Consider the following 21,961-nt stretch of genomic DNA (forward strand, 5'->3'; position numbering starts at 1 on the left):
CCCTTGGATTAATCCCTTTTTTACACATTCAATTTCATCTGACTTTTCCAAGCAATTTCATGTAACTTCATCAAACTAGTCTTCTAAAATTCTGAATATAGAAAATAAGGGGTTTTTTTCACAGGGCTCCAAAAATTAGATGGTTAAAGCCAGGAAAAAACAGCACTTAAACCAACTCAACAAGTTCTTTTAGACATTTTTATTCACTTATGTCACTTTCATTTGTGTTGCTTCTTATAAATCACTCTCTTGGGCTGCTGCTTATTTTTCTTGGCCTTTTCTTAACTCTTTCCTTTGGTGTAAATAATTTGATACAGGAGAACAGATGGCAGAACTGATGAATAAATGGAAATGTGCTGGTCTCCAAGTAGCTGAAAAAGGAGGGAAGGAAGGGTGTCGTTCTTGGGTACTCCCAAAAGAAGAGAATTTAAGAACAAGCATATATGAACCAGGAAACAGGCTCAGAGAGATGACTGAAGCCTTCACAATGAATGTGTGTCATTTCAATTGTTCACACATTAGACTGGGCTTAGCTATGAGAAAAGTGTGATGTAAGGAATATTCTTGTGATTATGGAGGAAAGGCCTCCCAGATGGTCTCTTGGGTCCATCCAATGTGAAAGGTCTGTCCACACAAGTGTTTCTTCCCTGATCCAGTGCAGGACTTACCTCACCAAGACAGCCTTCTTTCACCATGTACTTCCTGACGTGATTCCAGATACGACTTTTGGTCAGCAAGCTGCCTCCAGTGGCCTGCTCAAATTTTTCATAGCTCCCATATTTCTGCAACGTCCGCTTCATAATGTTAATGGACTATAAGATGAGAAAACATAGCAAATATCAGGGCAGTAAGATCCCCATGCCATATTGACACTTGTAATCTTTCTTTCTCAATCTCTTTTTTCCTTAGTTTAAAATCCTCCTTTTCTTAACTCACTGGCAGTCTCACTAACAGGCTGTACTCATTTAATACATGCTGACATGCTCTGCAATGAATTTATGCCATCTTCAGATGTACATTAGTGCCAAAGTACTGGAAAAAGATTCTGATCAACTCATCTTAGACCCACTTACATCAGCGTGATGATTAGATGATTATCAGTCTAGTGAAATAATACCTATTTTCTCTTCAATTTTGGCAATGTTGTACAACTGCCTTGTAAAACAGATGAAACAGGTCTCCAGGACATTTGCAGTTTGACAGCTTGTTTCTTTATATGTTTTTCCAAAGAATTTGAAAAAGATCAACTATTACTGTCATCTTGCTTCATTTCTTGGCATGTTCTAATTTAAGAACACTGATTAGGAAGATGTGTAACTATAATTTTAACAATAATACCTCTACCAAAAATGTCTCCTTACAATAAAATCCCTTGTACCATGGGTGTCTGGGTGAGAAAGAGGAGAGAGAGCAGGAACTTTTATTTACAGAACTTTCATTTAAACTTTTTATTTAGACCACAGTACTTTTTTAAAACCCCCCAAAATGAAGGCCTATTTCATAAGATAAATAGAGCAGTATCAACAATTCTCCTATGAATTGCTGCTAGAAGAAGTCCCTTGAGCAAAGCTCAGCACAATGCCCATAACCATGACATGAACTATGCATATTGAAGATTTTATTGATGGGGTGTGACATGCTCATCCCTAGTTATCCTCTTTCCAGCACATCATTACACACCTTAAAAGAAAATGTGCTATGGAATAACTTCTTTCCCAGCAACAATCCAGCTACAGGGAATAGCTTTTTGTCATAGACTTGATAATAGAAGCTCTTGGCACTACTTAAAAAAAATTAATGTTCTTGCTAAGAAAATACCACTAACATTAACAGGTGAAAAATCTTGTAGACTGAATCTCTTTTTACACTATACACTTATATCCCTTCATAAAAGCATTTGTCTACAGCTATGTAAATTCTGACATTGGCAGGTTGACTGATTTTCCACAAAAACTGGATTAATTTTTTATCTTTCACAGCTACCAACAATCCTTCTCTAATGTTTTTCAAGTTGAAACTAATCAACCCTGAATAATTGCTACTGAAACCCATAAATGACAGCTAGACATATCCTTAAAGTCTAATAGCTCTTTGATGAAGGAAATGTCACTTACTGGAAGGCCACAGAAATATTGCACCTAATGATCAGTATTTCTTTGTCTTGTATATTTTTCCAAACCATTTTTTTCATTTTTTAAATTACCTATGAATTTTAACTTCTAAAAACATTGTCTGTTTTATAATTCTTTTAGTGTCTGCACATTCTAAGGCATTTGCCTGACTTATACAAAATCCTTGGTTAAAGAAGCAAGCTAAACATTCCCACCCTTTTCCCAGGAAGTTAATACTCAGCCAGCAGCATGAACAATTCATGGTAACAGTTCTTCAGTCTCCTTTGCCAGGTGCCAGATCCATAAGATATTTATGTCACCTACTAGTTGTTTGTATATTGGATTTCTGTGGACAATTAATTAACTTCATTTGTTCACTCTGGAAGAAGTCATCTGTCAATCAACCTTCCAGCATGAAATTTGTCTTCACAACTTGTTGATTTTAAATTTCAATTAAATCTATTAGACTACACACTAAGTACCCACTTAAATTCTAGGATGCCTAAGTTCATTTGAAATGAACTCAGGGCTGACCTTATAACTCCCTACACCTCCCTGAAAGGTGCCTGTAGCCAGGTGAAGGTTGGTCTCTTTCTCCAGGCAGCAACTGACAGAACCAGAGGACGCAGTCTCAAGGTGCATCAGGGGAAATATAGGCTGGATATTAGGAAGAATTTTTTACAGAAAGGGTGATAAAGTTCTGGAATGGCCTGCCCAGGGAGGTGGTGGAGTCACCATCCCTGGATGTGTTTAAGGAAAGACTGGTTGTGGGACTCAGTGCCATGGTTTAGTTGAGGTGTTAGGGCATGGATTGGACTCAATGATCTTTAAGGTCTCCTCCAAACCAATCATTCTGTGAATTGTGTGAAATCCCAGAGGACTCTCCAACCCTAGCTGGAGTGCAGCTAAGGTTTAGGCATTTTCTAAAACGACCTCATCACAATGAACAGTGAGAAAATGAGCACTGAACACATCAAACCTCCTGCCTGGCTGTCTGTAACAGCAAACTCCCTGGAGCTGAGACCTCCAGGCTATAGAAGGCAGCATGATTTTGGGAGTCAGGAGACCCAAGTTCTAACTCTTCCTGCCTGCCTGCCTGCTTCCAGGCACATTCCTGGGCTGTTGAAACTTTCCTAAATGCTGTGAGACACTTGAATCAACAGCACAATACAAACAGCAGGTTCTCAGACACAACTCCTCCTCAAGAAAGACAGACCCACTCCAACCTCTCCTACCTCAACCTGACAGAGTTCACAGCTTCAAGGGGAAACTTCTTTATGTGCCACACTAGGTAACCCACATCCTGGCATTCCATCCACATCCAGATATGTGTTGCAAGTTTGAGCTCCTGCATACTGAGAAAGTTGTTAAGCTTAAACCTCCTCTTTGCTGAACAGATATTCAGAGATTACTAAGAAGGGTGCTCACCCCTATATCACCTTCTCTCTTGACTCTGTTTCAAGTGAAACAGAAAAAAGTCCCAAGAATTCTTTCCAAGTGGGCAGGTGTGGCTCTGGAAGCACTGAAACAACAGGGACAGCCTTCACACACAGACACATTACACACAAATCCCTAGGGAGTGGCAGATGGCCCTGACACTGGGGCGAGCCCCATCCCCAGTGATGCTCCTGGTTTGGACATTTCTTGCCACAACCACTCCTGCTGGGGGTGGTTCCAGAAGGGAAAAGGTTTGGGAAATGTTTGGTTTCCAGGCACTGACTACTACACCAAGCCCTTAATTTGGGATTCTGCACCTGCCTCCAAGGTGAGATGACTCAGTCAGCTGTTGCAAGAACTTGCTGGGAAAGGGGAAAATCCAGACCAGCATGCCAGCTGCTGCCTACGGCAGTATCCAACTGTGAGCTAATTTTCCAGCCTCTGGGCCAGCAGAACACTGGTACTGCTGCACTTCCTAAGGCCAAACTGTGAACTCTTCAGCAACAAGTGAAAAAATGGAAGAAAAGAAGAACTACGTGGCTGCACCAGGTTACTGGTTAGGAGTAATAATTCCTGTTCTTTCCAATATTACCTAGAATGTCTGATTATCCCTCTGATCACTACCAAAGAGTGCTAAAAGATGTAGCACTCATAAGACAAGCCCCTTTGCACAGCAAACTCTACTGATGCTCAAGAAAGCAATGACACACAAGCACGAACAAGAGCAAGGCAAGGCTGTTTCACTGACTGGATTAGGTTACGGTGGTGTTGGCTTTTTAAAACAAATTATTTACAGCCAAGTAGGTCTCTGAATCTCAAGACATCCATGTCCAGCAACTCAGCTCAATGGTTGAGAGTTATTGTAGAGATGTGTACTGATAAGACTTCTTATGAGTAGTGTGAGGCAAGCAAGTCTGAGAAGGGTCTCAGTGATCCAGGAGAGCTCCCTACTTGAGTCAGCTCATCCTACATTTAGTTCTGCTGCAAAGGAGTTGCAATCTCTGCTGAGATTTGTAAGACAGATAAGGTAGACACACACCATTGCTCTTCTTCCTGCATAACTTACCTGCTGGGGAGAAAAAAGCTTCCAAGGGGCATCATTAGGTAACATTTAGTACCAGGCTGAGCTTGTTAGTTTAATCAACAGCCATAAAATGGTGGCTGTTTGGGTCAAGAGGAATGGAGGGAGGAAGATAAGTACCTGTTTCTAGTCTACTCAGGCTGTAGTAGTTGGGGTTTTATTTAGTGTTTATAGGGGTTTTTCTTCTGCATGCTTGCTCTTAGTGGTATAAAGGTCATGTTTAAGTAATTTAGAGCTGGTAGAAATATTTTCAATTAAACACTTTTAAATTACTTTGTAAAGAATTTGAAGTTAATACTCACTGGATTTTTTGTATGAGACTGTGCTCTGAAGTAAAGCTACCTTCCCACTGTGGTATCACCAGAAGTGATCTATTAGTCCCTTCTAGGGGAAGAGAGCTGTTTGTGTCAGACCCTGAGAAGCTGTGCCACTTGGATGGACTGCCATGCTTTGTGTTATGTATTAGCACACCTTATCCATAAATCCTAGTTAGCAGGGGAATTTGTAACTAGTGCAGAATGAGGTGTTTTACAATTCTGTGCTTTATACAGACAGTGTCGTGTCCTTGAATCTTCCACATGCCTCAGCTGTGACATCACTTGGACATAGTAAAGGATTACTCAGTGTTGAATGCCATGTTGTTTAGCCTTCCTGCTCCACCTACATTTTTTTCCCCAACATCTGATAAATTTGCTAATTGTAGGCTACTTTTATTATTGTCCTAAAAGGTGTCACACAAACACTTGCAATGTGGTGTAACTGGTTTATTTATGAATTTAAAACTGCTATACTTGTATGTATAGCAAGGGAAGAGGATGTGTAACTCTTTTGTGGGAGGATCACTCATCTGATGAAATGGTTGGGGGTTTTTTGTTTTTTTTTTATTTTTTTTAAATGTATACAGAAATACAATTCTTGCTGCCATGTACAATTCAGAGAAACAGGGTCCCTAAAATTACAACTTGCTGATTTTGGTTCAGCAAATTGCAACTGTTAAGTTCATCTGCTCTGCAAACACTGGGAACAACTATTTCTAAGCAAATATTGCCACCTCTAGCATCTGAGCAAAAATAACAAACACTTTGAGTGCTAAGAAACTTCACAATGAGGGATAAGTAGCTTGAGCCAGAAAACTTTTAGAGCACAGAGCTGCTGCAGTGACCCTGAAACACAGTGGTAAGAAAATTAACTTCTGTAATACCAGATATGTTAATCCTTCTGAAGAGTGCAAATCTGCATGCTATTTTCTGTTCTCCAGTTTACTTCCCTAAAGGCACTGGGTCACTGTGTGACTCATGAAAAAACTTATGAAGAAAATATCATAATGTAGATATGGAGAAACAAACAGAATACAGTATGAGAAGGAAGGCTAGCATTTTTCAAATGCATTACTAACTCAAAAATGTTTCCTCTATATCTGTGAAAAGTCAATCAATAGAAGTGTTGGGCTCTGCCCAAGGTTTAAAAGCTCTGATTTAAGCAGAGGCATGGGGTAAAGAGGATGCTCACAAGCCTGTGTGCTCCCCACTGCAGCATTGCTGGGTTAATGGTCTGCAAACTTTCAGTGCTCTTTGCCTTTAAAAAAAGTAAATAAATGGGGCAGAGTGTGATTTGTCTTCCAGACATATTTCAGTAACGCTGTATTAACCAATTTCATAGACATGCACAAATGCAGAAAAGGCAATAAGAAAACACAATCTGTCTCAATGTCCTTGCTGGCTATGCACAGCTGTGGGTAAAAAGATTTCTGAGATAACTGAAAAATTTTCTAAAATTCTGAAATGTCAGGTTTTGAGCTCATTTTGCTTAAGTATCCTAAAAGCCCCCTATAAACATGGTGGGTTCAGTCAGTAAGAGCTGGGTTTACAGCTTTTTACTCATAAAAGAGCAAGCAAGTGTAAGTTGTCATGAGCACCTTGTATAGAAAAAAAATAGGAATAACTATTCACAGTTACCAAGGCTTTCTAAAATAAGTGGAGCAATAAACAGAAGCCAAATATGCTTCCAAAAAAAACCCCAACAAAACTGAACCTTCTTGTAGCAAAAATGAGGACTACACACAGTTGCATTTTTACTGCAGACCCAGCTCTTGACACTGTGAGTACTTTTTTTGCAACTGAAGTCATCCTTTCTGAACTTCCTGTAAGATACCTACGTGTTTCTTCTGACAAGTAAAATCTGCCTGAAAAAAAATAGCAATGAGGAAAAGCAAGTGCTCCCACAATACTTCCTGATTAAAATTTTTGATTAATGCTGCTTTTTCTGGATAGTAAATTTGCATGAAATTAAATTCAAATTTGCGTGGAGATGAAAATTTCTAAAGCTAGTTGTAGATAAAAGAGAGAGAGTGACACCTGCTGGGCTTGGAGCTGTGTTAAAGCTGCTGGTTTGGGATTTTTAAGTGCAAGGTATTTTTGTTTAGTATTTTTAGGAGCTGAACTTTGAATCCATGCTTTTCTAGTGACTCAAACTAAGTCTTGTGAAACAATTTACATATTTCTTGTTAATTGGCAGAAATATCCTTGCTTGAATGTTAAATCCTTTACTGCCTTTTATAAAGTTGTTACAGGGCCTTTATTTTCCCATACTTTTTATGGACAGGGAAAAAGGTAGAGTTACAAATCAGAAAAATACTGAGCAATCATTAATTCTTAAAATAGTCAATATTTACACTTATGGGTGTTTGTTAAAAGAAGGGTAAACCAAAGACAAGTTTGCTCCAGAAAATCATCATGCATAAAAGGACTTCCAAGGCTCTGCTAGCCCACGCTAAAAGGGATAATTTGTATTAAATTCAGTTTTTCAAATCAGTAGTTGTTGATTTGCTGTCATCTATGTTGCTAATATTGCTAAAAAAATCAAAGGAAAACCTATTAAAAAGCTCTAGTCAAGGAGTAGTTTTATTTGTGTCATTACAATTTAGTTCATTGCTTGGAAGTATGGAATATGATTTTTAAGAATAGAACAGCTATTCCCTTTTCTCATAAAGAAAATAAAATTTTGATGAAAACTCAGAAACTGAGTTGTTAAAATATACAGATATTTTCAGTGTGAAAATGGAGACTATCAATACAATGATGTAATGGGTAACAACACTTTTGTATATTCTTTGGTTTAGAAGAAGAAAAAAAAATATCAGTCTGTTCACAAGTCAGGGATCAGTTCTTACATTCCCTAGTCCTTTTAATTCATGTATCTTTGCCACCAGGAATTTTAGTTTTAAGTGAAATATTCATATCACAAAGAAGTGAACCTCATGGAACGGTAGGATGTCTTTCCAAGTTAAGTATCACTTGAATACGTAAGAGTCTCTGTTTAGAAAAGCTTGTCAGACCTAAATAAGATCTAAACCATTTAAAAATAAAAAAATCTTCTAAACCACTTAAAAATAGCAAAAGTGGGAAGAATACTGCTACTGTACAGATAAGCACTGGGTTTTGTCACTTAGGTCAAAGTTAAAAGCAGGGCTTTTGCTGTTTAGGTTTTTTGTAATCGGGTAGGAAGCCAAGGCAGTTACATAGAACGGGAATGTCTGTAGCTATGTTACCAGTGTGGCTGCAAGTTATGAAAAACCAAAACTGTCTTCTTAAAATTTACCTCTCTCTGGAATGGAATTTGGCAGCTGTTTGATTGAGTCTAATGTATATCCAAATACCCTTTCAAAGTTGATTAAAACAAGTAACATCAACATATGCTTATCTAATAACTATGACCTCAAATAATTGCGATCCCCTCTCAATCCCTGTGTCACCAAGAGGATTGGCAGGATTTCTATGCTGCCTTATTCCTCTGCCTGCTTAGGCACTGTATTTTTCTCTACTGGATCCTGCTTCATTGCCTACAAAAACTTTCTTGCTTTAAATTATGTTTCATGTAAACCCATTTAGAAGGAACTGCACCTTTATCCCTTAAAATCCTGTAAATTTCAGAAAGGTTTTCATTTCTTTTTTAATTAAAAAGATTTTATTTCCGTTTTAGTAGTACATTCTCATATTTGATGCATCTTTCAAAGAGCAGGGATGTGACAGTGCTCACAGGGCTCTGAGGATGAGGGAAGAGATGAGGATCTTCCTCCATGTTTCAGAAGACTTGATTTATTATTTTATGATATATATTATATTAAAACTATACTAAAAGAATTGAAAGGATTTCATCAGAAGGGTAGCTAAGAATAGAAAAAGAAGGAATGAATAACAAAGGCTTGTGTCTTGGACAGAGAGTCCGAGCCAGCTGACTGTGACTGGCCATTAATTAGAAACAACCACATGAGACCAATCACAGATCCACCTGTTGCATTCCACAGCAGCAGATAATTATTGTTTACATTTTGTTCCTGAGGCCTCTCAGCTTCTCGGGAGAAAAAATCCTAAGGAAAGGATTTTTCAGAAAAGATGTCTGTGACACAGGGGAGAATAAGGAGAAATTACTTGCTACAAACAAAGCCAAATATCAGGCAGGTGTAGGAAGAAATAATCAATGGAAATGGAGGGGAGTAAAAGCAACTCTACCTGCTTAAGAAATCTGTCGGACGCATGGCTGTGCTTAGCCAACACATTTGGCAGAGCAGGGTTTTCATATTCAAACTGAGGATTGTACGTGAAATCCGAGTCGAAAAACTTGACCTTCTCTTTCTCCACGTTGGACGGCTTGATCGCAGTCAGCAAACAGAGCTTCTGCCCAGCGGCCTCGCCCTCCTGCCCGTGGCCTCTGGAGGCCGGGGCCTGCTTTGGCTTTGCGAGGCTGGAGTGCTTCTTAGCCCTGCTGCGGGGCCGGGCCGGCGGGGCCGGGGCGCTGCTGAGGGCGGCGGCCGCGGGGCCATTGCCGAGCAGCGGCGGCGGCTGCCGGGGCCCGCAGCGCCGCCCGGCCGGCAGCGACAGCGGCGCCCTCCCGCGGCTGCCCCGCGGGCTGCAGGGCCGCTTGGCGGCCGCTCGCCGGTGCTTCCTGTGGTGCGAGGACGGCTGCTTCTGAGCGTGGTGCTTTTTCTCCTCTTTGCTCTGCAGAAGGACGTTGTAGCTGCTGGTTCCTGTTGTGAAAATGTCCTTAAGGATGCCAGAAGGAGGATGCTGGAGGCTGTTTTCATTGTTAAGGTTCAGTTTGTGTACTTCCAGACTCAGGACTGATTTCCTAGAAAGCTCTGTCTTAGGCCAGTGAAGTTTTTCTGCATTAAGGGGGGAAAAAAAGGAAATAATGAGGACAAACTTAATTTTCACTAAGTGAAACTAATCTTAAGGACTCAAAACTGCAACATAAAGGAAACACAAAATGTCTTAACTGCAGCCACGTCACATTAATCTTGACTTCTAGGCATAGGGGAGAACTGAGTGTGTATATCACTTTTGAACAATTAGACTGGACTTGTAAGGTCCAGCTAAATGAGTGTTTTATGCCTGCATCTCCATGCATGTGAAAAACGCCAATCACTTGTTTTTAAAATTTTAAAAGTTTAATAGTAATAAAATGGTTCTAAAATAGTAATACAATTAGAGTAATAATATTGTGGACAATTTGAATTGGGACAATATGAGACAATAGAGACAAAGAGTTACGGATGTCCAGGTACCTTCTTCTGGCCAGCACAAGCCTGAAAAAGGATCCCCCCGTTAACAAAGGATTAACCCTTAAAAGCAACAGCCTGTTGCATATTCATACACTTCATACATGATGCATAAATTCCATTCAAGGAGAGGATTCTGTCTGGTCATCATCAACTTCTTCCTCTGAATCCTAACAGCGCCTTCGAGGCGGGAAGAAGTTTGTTTCTTCTGATAAGAGAACAACAAGTTCTTTCTCTCTGAAAGATTTAGGTGTCCTATGGCTGCTATCTCACTGCGAGTCCTTTCTTTAAAAAAAGTATCCTACATAGCATCGTTTCTATTTTAACATTTTTTATAACCTAAAACTATATTTAACACTCTACTTAAGAGAATTAATACAACATTACTTTCTAACACAACACATATAATATTAATTTTAATATTTGCAAAAAGCCAGTCATAAAATACATGCATTTTTCACAATGCACAACTACACTGCTGGCAGGTAAGAACTTAGTTGTTATAAAAAAGACTCTGCAGGACTTCACGAACATTTACTGCTACATTAACAAATGTATAGTTTTGAGCTGAGTGATCTTTATCATGCAAGGAAGGCTTTCTGTAAGGACAGAGAATAACTTAAAAAATAGGAAACTGCATAGAAGCATGTGAGCAGTGTTTACAGTGAAGTCCCACAGGGATCTGTACTGCGATACAAGCAGTCTGGTGTGATCTCATCTGCAACATCTGATTCACAGAGTTTACTCTCAGAAAAGGGTGTGAATATTAGAAAGGGCCAGCCACTCTAAACAATTTTCAACAGTATATGGATAGTAATATATGTTTAAAAGACTTCAGTTTCATGTGTTAATACAGTTTCAGTCCTAATACAGACAACAATCTATATTTGGAGAGGCAGGAGAGATCAGCTAGCTACACTCCTGAAAAGCCTTAAGACAATAGTGTGTGTTTCATCTAATCAAAGTTGTTCTGCCATAACAGCTGGCTTAAAAAAACACTTGAAAAGAAACATTATAATCAAACTAAGTGCAAGAAGCAAATAAGGTTTCTTTAATTAGAGTGAACCACCCTTTCTTGCTCTGACCCCTGGCATAGCCTTTGGGGAAGACTGGTCCCTGGCGCAAACCGGCTGCACAGAAAAGTCATTGAGGATTAAAACTGAATTTAACATTTGTGCTGGCTTGTTAGAGAGAAGTGACCTCACTTCACTGGTTCTAACCCCTCCTCTTGACAACCAGTTCTTCCCACAACATTAGGTGAGCTGAAACTACACGTACAAATAAATTGTGCCACAGAGAAATATTTCCTACTTCTGTACCTAAAAAAAAAAAAGATTCACAGAACAGGAGATACGGCTGTGGCATGATTAAAGCCTGCAAAAGGGATTTGAGCTTCATCCCCCAGTAATATGTAGTTGAACTGTAATTACTTTACATACAGTAATTATACTCTGAAGGTAATAGCAGCAAGAGATCATTAAATGCCTCCAAAGTGGAAAAAAAATCAACAGTGGCTTAATTGCGGATTTATTTTCACAGTAAAATTCAGTTTTGCTCCCAACATAAGCACCATGACAATGTATTTCATGCTGTTGGACCTCTGTCAGTTCCATATCACCCTGTGTTCCTGAGCTCCCCCGAACATCCTGCCCTAAAAACCAAAAAGACCAGAGATCCAGTTTGCATGAACATGTGATGAGTGATCTGCAGCCAGGGTGTTTTCTCCACTGGAAAGAAGAGAGGTAGAAGCATTAGATTATTCCCTTACACTAAAGCACGTGTATCCTATACAAACTCAGTTTTCTTCCATCATAAGTCTGTGAATCCTCTTCCATGCTTGGCACAGGAGCGTGCTCCTTGGCATTCCTGTTCAAATTCTGTCAGATCATTCTCATCACATACGTGACAACCTGCCTACATGGCTTATCCTGCTCTCCCATGAGCTGTCGTGGTGAGAAACCACAGTTCCCGATCACAAGGAGAACAACTTCAAACTAAATACATAAGAGAGATGCATTTTTTGGATAACAGAATGCGATGACCATGCTCATATTTCTGGTCTTTGAGACTGACCTCAGACCTGTATCAACTGCTACAGTATGAAAATCCTTACTTTTAAGAAGGGTAAGTGAAAACTAAGGTTTCCAGAATGTCTGAACACATTGAATTTCTGAGCATGACTTTGCTTAGGTAGACAAAATTGGAGTTGGAAATTACACAGCTACTTCTTAAAATATAGACAAAGAAATAACATGGTACTAGAGGCATTAATACTTCACCTTCTCTATTAACCAGTTCTTAAAAGCCACAAAGGATATAGAAACCTTATATTGCTGCTGTAATGGAACAATTAGAACTAATATCACATAAGTATCTAAGAAATTATAAATAAAAAAGAAATAGAAATTTAATTCAAGGAAACAACTCAAAATGACCTTAAACTACCCATTCCCTCCCTCCCCCAAAGCTTGTGTCAATCTAATACCAAAAACCCATGACAGCAAGCTTTTAGAGCTAAGAGGTACAGCTGGCCAGTAATAAATGCTTTTGTATGTAGACAATCACTGAAAGCCTTAAATCAGAATTCTCCTGGAAGTGTCACAAATGGTGGCTGAGTGCTGAACGTGCACTGGCAGGTTTCACATGCACATGGCTGATATCAAAAATAGTTGTTCCCAATCTGTAGTTACTCTATAAGCGCAATCTCGTAGCAAAGTGATTTTTCAGCTGCCAAACTAAGGGTGGGTGTCCTTAATTTTCTTCTGACTAAAGGATACTGTTCCATGCCTATTTGTGCTCGAAACCTAGAATCAACAGGTAATCTGGCACATTTGAAACATTATAATAGACAACAAAGTAGTTTTCACAGAACTCACTTAACTGGTATTCCAAAATTTTGTACAGGTCTTCTGATCATCATTACCAAATAAATGAGAAAAAAATATTTGAGACTATGTCAAAATCATGCTGCAAAGCACCAAATTTAAAATCCTTTCTCTAGTACATTTGTTTAAGCTATAACATATTTTAAACTCACATCTGTAAATCGGACGGCATCAACCAAATTAAGAATATACTGTCTTCTAGGATACTTGACTTACTACATCCAAGGGTTCCCAACGATTAGCAATGTCTGGTGATTGAAAAAGAGATCTAGTATTCTGAATATAAAACAAATTCATTGCACAAAAATTCACTGCCTCTTGAAAACCTGCTTGAGTATTACAAAAAGTACTGAGATACTGTGCTGCTATAAAGTAGCCAGTTGGAATGGATTATCAACCCAGATTAATTGCATGGTTTGCTTAGCAGTGATTCCCAGCTTTTAAATTCTGGATACCATTGGACAGATTATTTCTAAAAGATATAAAAAAGGCAAATTGAAAACCACCATGCTACGGTGGAACACTACCCTGCATACCAGAATACAGATATCACACTACAGATCCTATAGGTTTTATCTTTTGTATCTCATTCACATGTGCTACATGTGTTCTGAGAAGTATGATTCTGAATTTCCTGGCTTATTTCTGTTTTTCCAGTAGAAAACTGTCAAAGAATGTATGCCCCAGGCTCTAGTTACCTTTGAGAACCTCCCTCATGTAATTTTCATTGTTCTCACTTCCTAACATTCAGTAGCCACAAAGGCACAAGCCTTTCAGCAATGAAAAAAAAAACCCCAAAACCCACAACAAAACTAATACAATCTCTTCCTAAAAAATTCTCTCCATCCTGTTTACTTCCATTTATTTCTATCTTGTTCCTTTCTGCAACAACACTAATAAAAACATGGTCCTAGAGACACAGGTGAAATATTACATGCAACAATCTGCCTCATTGGGAGTGCAATGTGATGGCAAGGGATAAGCAAGGAGGGGACAGAAGGGCTGCCTGTCCCTGTTTTGTCATAATTTAGGGTACCAAAGAACAGAAAACCCTCCTGTTAAAGGCAACTTGGTCTGTCTTGGGCTTAAAGAGTACACCTCTACCACTCTTGAGTGCAATGGTGTTCAATGTCTGAAGTCCCATAAGCTGGGCTATCAGGGCAGCCAGCCAGCCAAAGGCAACCACCCCTGTGAGTCTCAAGAATCTCACAAGAGAGCAGGTTGTGCCCTAGCCAAAATCCCATCATTGTCAGGAGATCAGTTGGAACTGGCAGTACTGGACTTACTCCATCCTGCAGACACAAGTCACAGAACAATTCAAAATACCGCAGGCTTCATTTTGCAGAAAGAGGAGTTTTATCTGTAACTTCCATTTATACACAGGTAGCTATTCCAGTGTCACAGCAGTACAGGAAAAGGGGTGGAGCCCATGAGTGCTAACAGAGAATATGTGGGAACCACAAATTTCACGACAATTCTGCACTTATGAAACACATTCTATGTATAAATTGCATCCCAGTCACTAGCCTGGAGCCTTGCATCACTGCAGACACTGCCTAATCTTGTCAGAGGTTATTTGTTAGAATAAAATGTTAGATTTTTATGCTATATTTAGGACCCAGGTCATATTATTGGTCTCTGTCCTTTAGAAACTGATGGATTGAGCTAATAAGTCAATAATATGCATAGTAAAATCCCAGTGTAAGCATTTTTCTAGCCTTTGGAGTGTGTTCTATAAATAATACCTTCCTCTAGACTACAGGGCAGCTACTAGCCAAGCAGCTTCTTAAATACCTGTTCCATAGGTGGAATGAGGTTAATGACAGGTATTTGTGGCACAGATATCTCTGTCTGGCTAGCCTGGCTCTAAAATAGCAGAGAGCTCCCGCAGTTTTTGAGCTGCTGTCACTCAGGTTATGTATGCACAGTGAACAAATCCTGTCCAAACTGCACCTGTGACTGAAAGTGCTTAGCAAACATGTTCATGGAGAACTTCCTCCTATCCTTGGGATGTAATGGTTTGAGCCACTACTTTTGTTTTTAAGATTACCATTACTATGGTAGAATATGGCTGAGTTTCTTTTTGCTCAAAATCAGAAATCATTTCAAGGCTGACTTCAATTTTCAAATTTATAGGAATGCAAATAATGTATGTGATCTATCTACAAGCAATAGATAAGTCTGAAATTGTGAGATGAGAAGGAACTACACAGATGTGACAAGTAAGATTCTTCCCCTGACACACTGTGCAAAGTTACAATTACTTTACAAAGAAATGTTTATCTCCAATATTCAGAAAATTTGAATAGATTCACAACACCCTGTAGTTTATGGGCTCTAGACTGTATGGCTTGTCTGTGCAGACAGCTACAGAAACAATATTTTGAAAAAAAGCAGGCAACACAAAGTCTTGTATATGAACCTGTAATGTTCCACTGCCTCTCAAACACTACAGGCTTGTATTTGTGGCACAACTGAATCTCCGCACAATCCTATATTCTATTTCCTCACCACTGGAAACCCCTTTAAAGTTTAAAAACACTCCAGTTTTGAACAGAAGCTGTCATGCAACTTGAACTAGAATGCACTGGAAGCTCTGTCTATGATTGAACATGGATTAACAGCAGAATTAGGCAATGAGTTTCTGTAAAAACACTGACATTGAGTTACTTTCTATTTTCACAAGCATCTTAGTTATTAACTAGAGCCTGTATGATATTGGGAACTTTTACATTTAACCTAAGACTCTTTTTTTTTCCCCCCACCCAAAAATATCCACCTATTTACTTTTCTTCTATAAAGGTGTTATCTGTCATCCAGTTTTTAATTCTGAGCTTCAAAACCAAGGGTAGGTTTCAGCTATCAGCTAACTTGTATATCTATTAATTAGCTGTCAGTGTTCATAAATAACTATGCGTTTTTAGGGATGACTGGCAGTTTGGATTTTCTTCTTCAAAATGACAATGCTATTTGAGATGTACTCTTTCTACCCTAAAAAAAAAAAAAAAAAAAAAAAAAAAGACTCACTTGCATGCAGTTTCCTGCACGTTTACTTCTATATTGAAATACAGTATTATGTAACTGACTCCAAATTCAGGCCCTTCAAATTAAATTACATGGGCACAGTAATAATCAATAAAAGGGACGACTTGGCTCTAATTAAATCAAACAACAAACTCCTACTGATGTAATAAACTCAGGATTATAATCACAGAACACTGATTTCATCCTGTGCAGGAAGACCTGCACAGGATGAAACTCTCATCCAAGCAGGTCTCTGGCTTCTTCTGCAATACAGGTGCAGTCAGGAATATTTGATGGAAGGATATGGGCTAAAAATAACTACTTTTCACAAAATCTCATCCTTTCAGATTGCAGTGGCTATTGCGTATCTCCAGGGTTGCTCTGATCGATCCCATGGAACTTTATTTCTGTTCCCATTATCAGGAGTAACACTCTAGTCATATCCATGCACAGATGGAACAGCATATCAATTATGCAGAGAAAGAGTAGCTGTAAGAGATCTTAGTTATGATTGCAAGGGTATTGAATGAGGGCACACCAAGACACCTCCAGCAGATTTCTTGTAGATAGATTTCCCTGTGGAAAAGTAACATTGGCTTGAGCCAGCTGAAGAAGTGACACAGGAAAGGATGTCAAATTTAAACAAGGAAAACATCTGTTTTCAAGCAGCAACTGTATGTACACAGCACAAGAAGCCAGTTTTGTGTGGCACCACGTACCTGTCTACATTATCGTTATACAGTCATAACAGAGGTTTGTATACACACATCCTATAGGGATTTGTTAACTTCTCTGAGAACACAGCAAAGGGTAGAGCCAAAACGCGTAAGCACCAGATATAACCAGCAGTTTTAGTGGCATTCTCCCTTGCATGGTCTGTCCCTCGCTCCAGCGGAGCGGGTGTCACCCCCGCACTCCTCGGCATCGCAGGGCAGGGCCCGCAAGTGACACCCTCACTCCCATTCACCGGGGGGCTCCTGACACCCTCACTCCCATTCACCGGGGGGTTCCCGCTCCTGGAGCCAGGCAGGTGTGGAGTCCTTCCCGGTCCCCAGGGGACACCGAGAGGGGTTCCCGCTCCTGGAGCCAGGCAGGTGTGGAGCCCTTCCCCGTCCTCAGGGGACACCGGGGGGGTTCCTGCTGCTGGAGCCAGGCAGGTGTGGAGCCCTTCCCCGTCCCCAGGGGACACCCCACCGACACCCGCGGCGCCGCCCGGGCGATGCCTGCTCGCTGGGCGGGGAAGCGCTGGCGGCCGGCCGGCTGCCCTGGGCGCGGCGGGGACCGCGCCGCCCCCGCTCCCGCTCCTGCTCCCGCTGCTCACCGGTGACACAGATGGACTCCAGCATGGTGCTCCGCCGGGCAGCACCGCCGCTCTGCCCCGCCGGCTGCCCCCCGCGCGGCGGGCTCCCGGCTCCCGGGCGGGGAGCCCAGAGGGGAGGCGGCGGGGAGGCAGCGCCCGGCGCCGCGGGATGTGCCCGCCTCGCCGCCTCGGCGGATCCGGGGAGCGCGGCTGGCCCCGGGCCGGCAGGCGGGAGCCGCGCCGGCAGAGCCCCCGCCCGCCCGCCTCTGCGGACTACAAGTCCCGGCGGGCTCCGCGGGGCCCGAGCGCTGGAGGGGGCAGGGCGCAGACGCGCTGCACCCTGGGATCTGTAGTGCAGCTGTCGGTGTCCCGGCGTGTCACCCCGCCGACGGCCCCCGGGAACATCAGCGCGCTGTATCCCACCGGCACGGCTGGTCCCAGGTGTCAGCAGCATAGGCGAGGCTTTAGTGCCATCCTCTGCAGGAATCGAGCGAGCATCACTCGCGCACAGACCAGGGCTGCGGTCCTCTGATAATCATCAGCTACCATCATCGCTGCGATTGGTAATAGTTGGTGTAATTGGTAATTATCTGCTGGATCTGCGGCAGGCAGAGGAAGGACTGCATGGGACAAGGGTGCTTAGCAGGACATGTGCCACCCTGGGAGACGGGTCTTGTGCTTGGGAATGTCCCATGTAACATGAAGGGAGGAATTGCATCAGGGCAACGGTTTAGGGCTGTAACTGATGGTTATCATACACTGATAAGTAGTAAACAGAATTTAAAGTAGAAGACAGACTTTATATTACACCCTCCTGTCACCTTACTTGTTGTGCAATCTGTTGCTTTGCTTGTGAAACCTTTCACTCCTTGAAATACAATCTGTGCGTTTTAAAAATGAACATCAAATAGGAACAAGTTATTTTATCTTAGCAATCGTGGTTGTGTAACCCATTAATGTAGGCATGGTGTAGGAAGATTCTGTACTTTTCATGCAGGCTTAAGGTGACTACTGAAGTCAGATTACACATCAATACATTTCACTGTGTTAATAATGCGTTTACTTTTCTTAAATGGCCAACATTTATTGGAGAGAGCAATTTAATTGAAAGTGACTTACCAGCACAATAGTGCTTAACACAGATTATGGGAGTGATCTCCCAAGGAGAAGAGAGCTGGGAAGTTGTGTGGTGCTTTAGTTGAGTATCTTAAATATCTGCCATCTCATCAATAAATCCGTACCTGCAATGTGCTCTACACAGAGATTGCCTCCATAGCACTGTCCAGTAACACCTGGCTGTATCATCAGGTAGCAGTGGAGGAAATTCTACGGATCACAGCTTGTTGATACTTCAGAGATACCCCTTCTGCCTCCTATCTGGAAAAATTTCAGAGATTTGTGAATCCTTCGTAGACAGACATGCATACTTGCAAGTATGCAATCCCGAGACTGAGTAAACACTGCTCAGATAGCTCTGTCTGCTTTAATGTCAGTCTTCACAGGCAATTATTTAAAAAAAACAACAAAAATAAGGGTTTAAAGCAAATATTTTCATTTTATTTTTTATTGCCTCACACACAGTCAAACCCAGGTACTCTTAAGACCAGCTATGAAAAGACTGAGGTGTCATTTTTCTCAGTTGGCTAATGAGGAGCCGGTGCTGAAACACACTTCTACCTAGCTGACAAATCTGATGTCTCTTTTAACTTAAATTCTTTGAAGATTCAAAAAGATATATGCTCTGTCAACATGTCCAAGTTTCACCTAAAATACCCTCTAAACTATTTTGCTGACAATATCGCATCTGGAACTTGCAGGCATGTCTCCAAATCTCAAATTGCAGGAACTGAATAAACACTTTTAAATTTAGAGAGACAAAGCTATCCCTAATGGGTTAGAATTTGCTTGTGATACATGGCAATTACAGGGAAAAAAACCCAAAAACCAGTTCAAGCACTACAAATAATTAGCACTGCTGATGAAGAAATGATATACAACTTCTAAAATATAACGTCAATGTACCATTTTAATGAAACTTCCCAGCAGTTTAGCTGCATAGACCCTAATTCTCCTTCTAGAGGTGCTATTTTATATATACTTGGATGCCATAGCAATGAAATTAGTAACTAACTGGCTATCATTGTGTATTTTACACATGTACCTCCTCTCCTTGCTCCATCCAGTGGATGCCTTCTCTCCATCTCTCTCATCTCCTGCCTGCTTCTCCCTGGTGCCCTTTTTTCATGACTGTTTGGGTAGTCAGTCACCCCTGAATCTGCTGCCTCCACTTTGTTTTTTTCTCCTTCCCCACTAGCCTTTTCCTTTGCAGGATGGCGTGAAGGTTTTTTTAGGTCATACTAGCTCCTGGCTGTAGCAAGAGGATGCCAAAAGCAATAGCAGCAGAAGGCACAGAGGAGGGATGCTAAAGGGCCACCTGTCCCAGCTTTCTGCTTCATCTACGAGCAAGCTTTGTCACATTTGTTGATGAAAAGCATAACATGGAAAGGTCAGTTGAGAAAAACATTACTGAATACCTCATGACAAAAATGCTGCACACACACATATATAATTATATAATTTTATATATATATATACAAATAGATATATTTTTATATATATATATATATGTATAATGTACCTCTAGCAGTTCTGACCTTAAAGACATCTTATCTTGCAAGTCTGTCTGAAAAGACAGCAGGGAAAAAGACAAGCTATTCTGTCATGAAAAAATTTCTGGAGGCTATCAGTGCAGCTGGCACTTGTAGCAAGATGAGGGAACATAGGGACAAATTGTGATGTTTAGATGAGCCACACTGTGGAATACAGCTTAAATGACACAGTTCCACAGTCCAAATGGATCTATACCCATTGTTACGAGCCAGAATTAAAGGGGACATGCATCTTGTATTTCAGCTCTAACAGAACATTACTTCCAGATAATTTCGGATTTAGGTGGTCATGTCTCCAGAGGTAATGTCATAGTCACTTGATCAAAAACACTGCAATGTCTTGCACACAGAGGAGTATCTTTATAGGGATGTTAGCATCAACAAGCTCTGCAATGTGTACAGTTTGGAAGAGCAGTGACACATTTTATTGATCTCTGTATCTGTCGGAAGCTAACACTGCAAAATTCCAACACACACACACATATATAAATGCACATACATATAGATGCATATAAAAATATAGATGTGTATATTTGCATTTAGATTTTATATAGATATAGATATAGATATAGATATAGATATATAGATATATATACGTACACATGCTTGTTTTAACATCGGTTTTATTTGGTTCCTCCCTCATATTCACACCATCTTTCCACCACTTCGCTATGACAACAAAGAATCACTGATGAACTATGAAAGCTGAGAACGAGAGTCCTTAACTAACTCTGCCTAATTTGGCACAGCTTCAGGTCCTTCAGAGTGGGAAGGGCAGCCTTCCCTCCCCACTCAGTGACTTAGCTGGCTGAGTATCTCCTGACCAAACAATTTCACTGACCAAATGACTCCAACTGACTGTCCTTCCAGACATATTCTTTTTAGAAGCTCTTTCAGAAATGTCTGACATTGCCTTCTGATTCCAGCTGGGTCCTACACTCCTAGTACACAGCAAATGCAGCACATGCTTGTGGGAGCTGCTTACTCATAGACTTATTCAATGGGACTGCTATTTTAAGATTCAGAAGTTGATACAGCTCCAGTATTCAGATTGATTTATCCACTGAATTTGTTCACACTTTATGCTAAGGAAGCTCAAAACCGTACACTCAATGCAAGAAGGGCAAACAAAACATAGGCAAACCTTGCAGTAAAGTACAGAGAAGTGAAAGCAATGTAAGATCCCTGTGATGTGAACCTATGAGTGCACCTGACTGTTGTCTGCTATCACATGAGGAAAGAAATCTAAGAAGTCTATTGTACACTCACAAATGCACTTATACCTACTAATGAAAAAGAGGCTGCTTTCCTATGGCAGACAAGTGGCTTACAAAAATATAACAGTCATAGTAAAGCATTCACCACCTTCAGTATGGACTGATGGACCAACTCACCCCTCTTGACCTTTCCTCCTCTAACCGTCTGTCCGCTTGTGCAGCAATGCCTTGTCGCTGCAGGGGTCCCTCTCAGAAAGGCAGGGTGCTGCCTTTGGCAGGGGCACGCAGGGCTGGCAGGCAGCAATGGCAGGCAGCCGAGCACAAGCTGCCTGCTGGACTGCAAACACCAGCAGATGAATCACAGGTGCCTTGCTGTGGCAACACAAATACCAGGTCAGGCAGCACAAGACAATCTGCCCCGTGCTGGTTCTGGCTGAGCTGGAGTTAATTTCTTCACAGTGGCTGCTGTGGGGCTGTGTTTTGGATTTGTGGTGAACACATGGTTGATAATATAGAGAGGTTTTGTTACTGCTGACCTGAGCTCACACAGAGCTGAGATCTTTTCTGCTTTTCCTACTGCCCTGCTGGCCAGGAAGCTGGGGGTGAATGGGAGACTGGGAGGAGATGGAACCAGGACAGGTGACCCAAACTGACCATAGGGACATTCCAGACCATGTGACATC

At 41.1% G+C, this 21,961-nt stretch overlaps 1 protein-coding gene across 1 annotated transcript in view; it reads right to left on the reverse strand.

Annotated features, from left to right (window-relative positions):
* The window catches only part of MATCAP2 (microtubule associated tyrosine carboxypeptidase 2), a 28,175-nt gene extending 10,690 nt beyond the window's left edge, over positions 1-17,485 (reverse strand). The window contains exons 1-3 of the mRNA XM_054274192.1: positions 17,414-17,485; positions 9,138-9,787; positions 669-812 (exon numbers count right to left, since the gene is read on the reverse strand). Of these exons, the coding sequence (XP_054130167.1) occupies positions 669-812; positions 9,138-9,787; positions 17,414-17,438 (819 nt within the window). The 5' untranslated portion in view covers positions 17,439-17,485. The remainder of the gene's footprint in view (positions 1-668; positions 813-9,137; positions 9,788-17,413) is intronic.
* Positions 17,486-21,961: the final 4,476 nt, after the last annotated feature.

The sequence above is a fragment of the Melozone crissalis genome, unplaced genomic scaffold (genome assembly GCF_028551555.1).
Source record: "Melozone crissalis strain CALT ecotype California unplaced genomic scaffold, PUWL_Pcris_2 ptg000016l_1, whole genome shotgun sequence".
In the NCBI taxonomy this organism is placed as follows: Eukaryota; Metazoa; Chordata; class Aves; order Passeriformes; family Passerellidae; genus Melozone; species Melozone crissalis.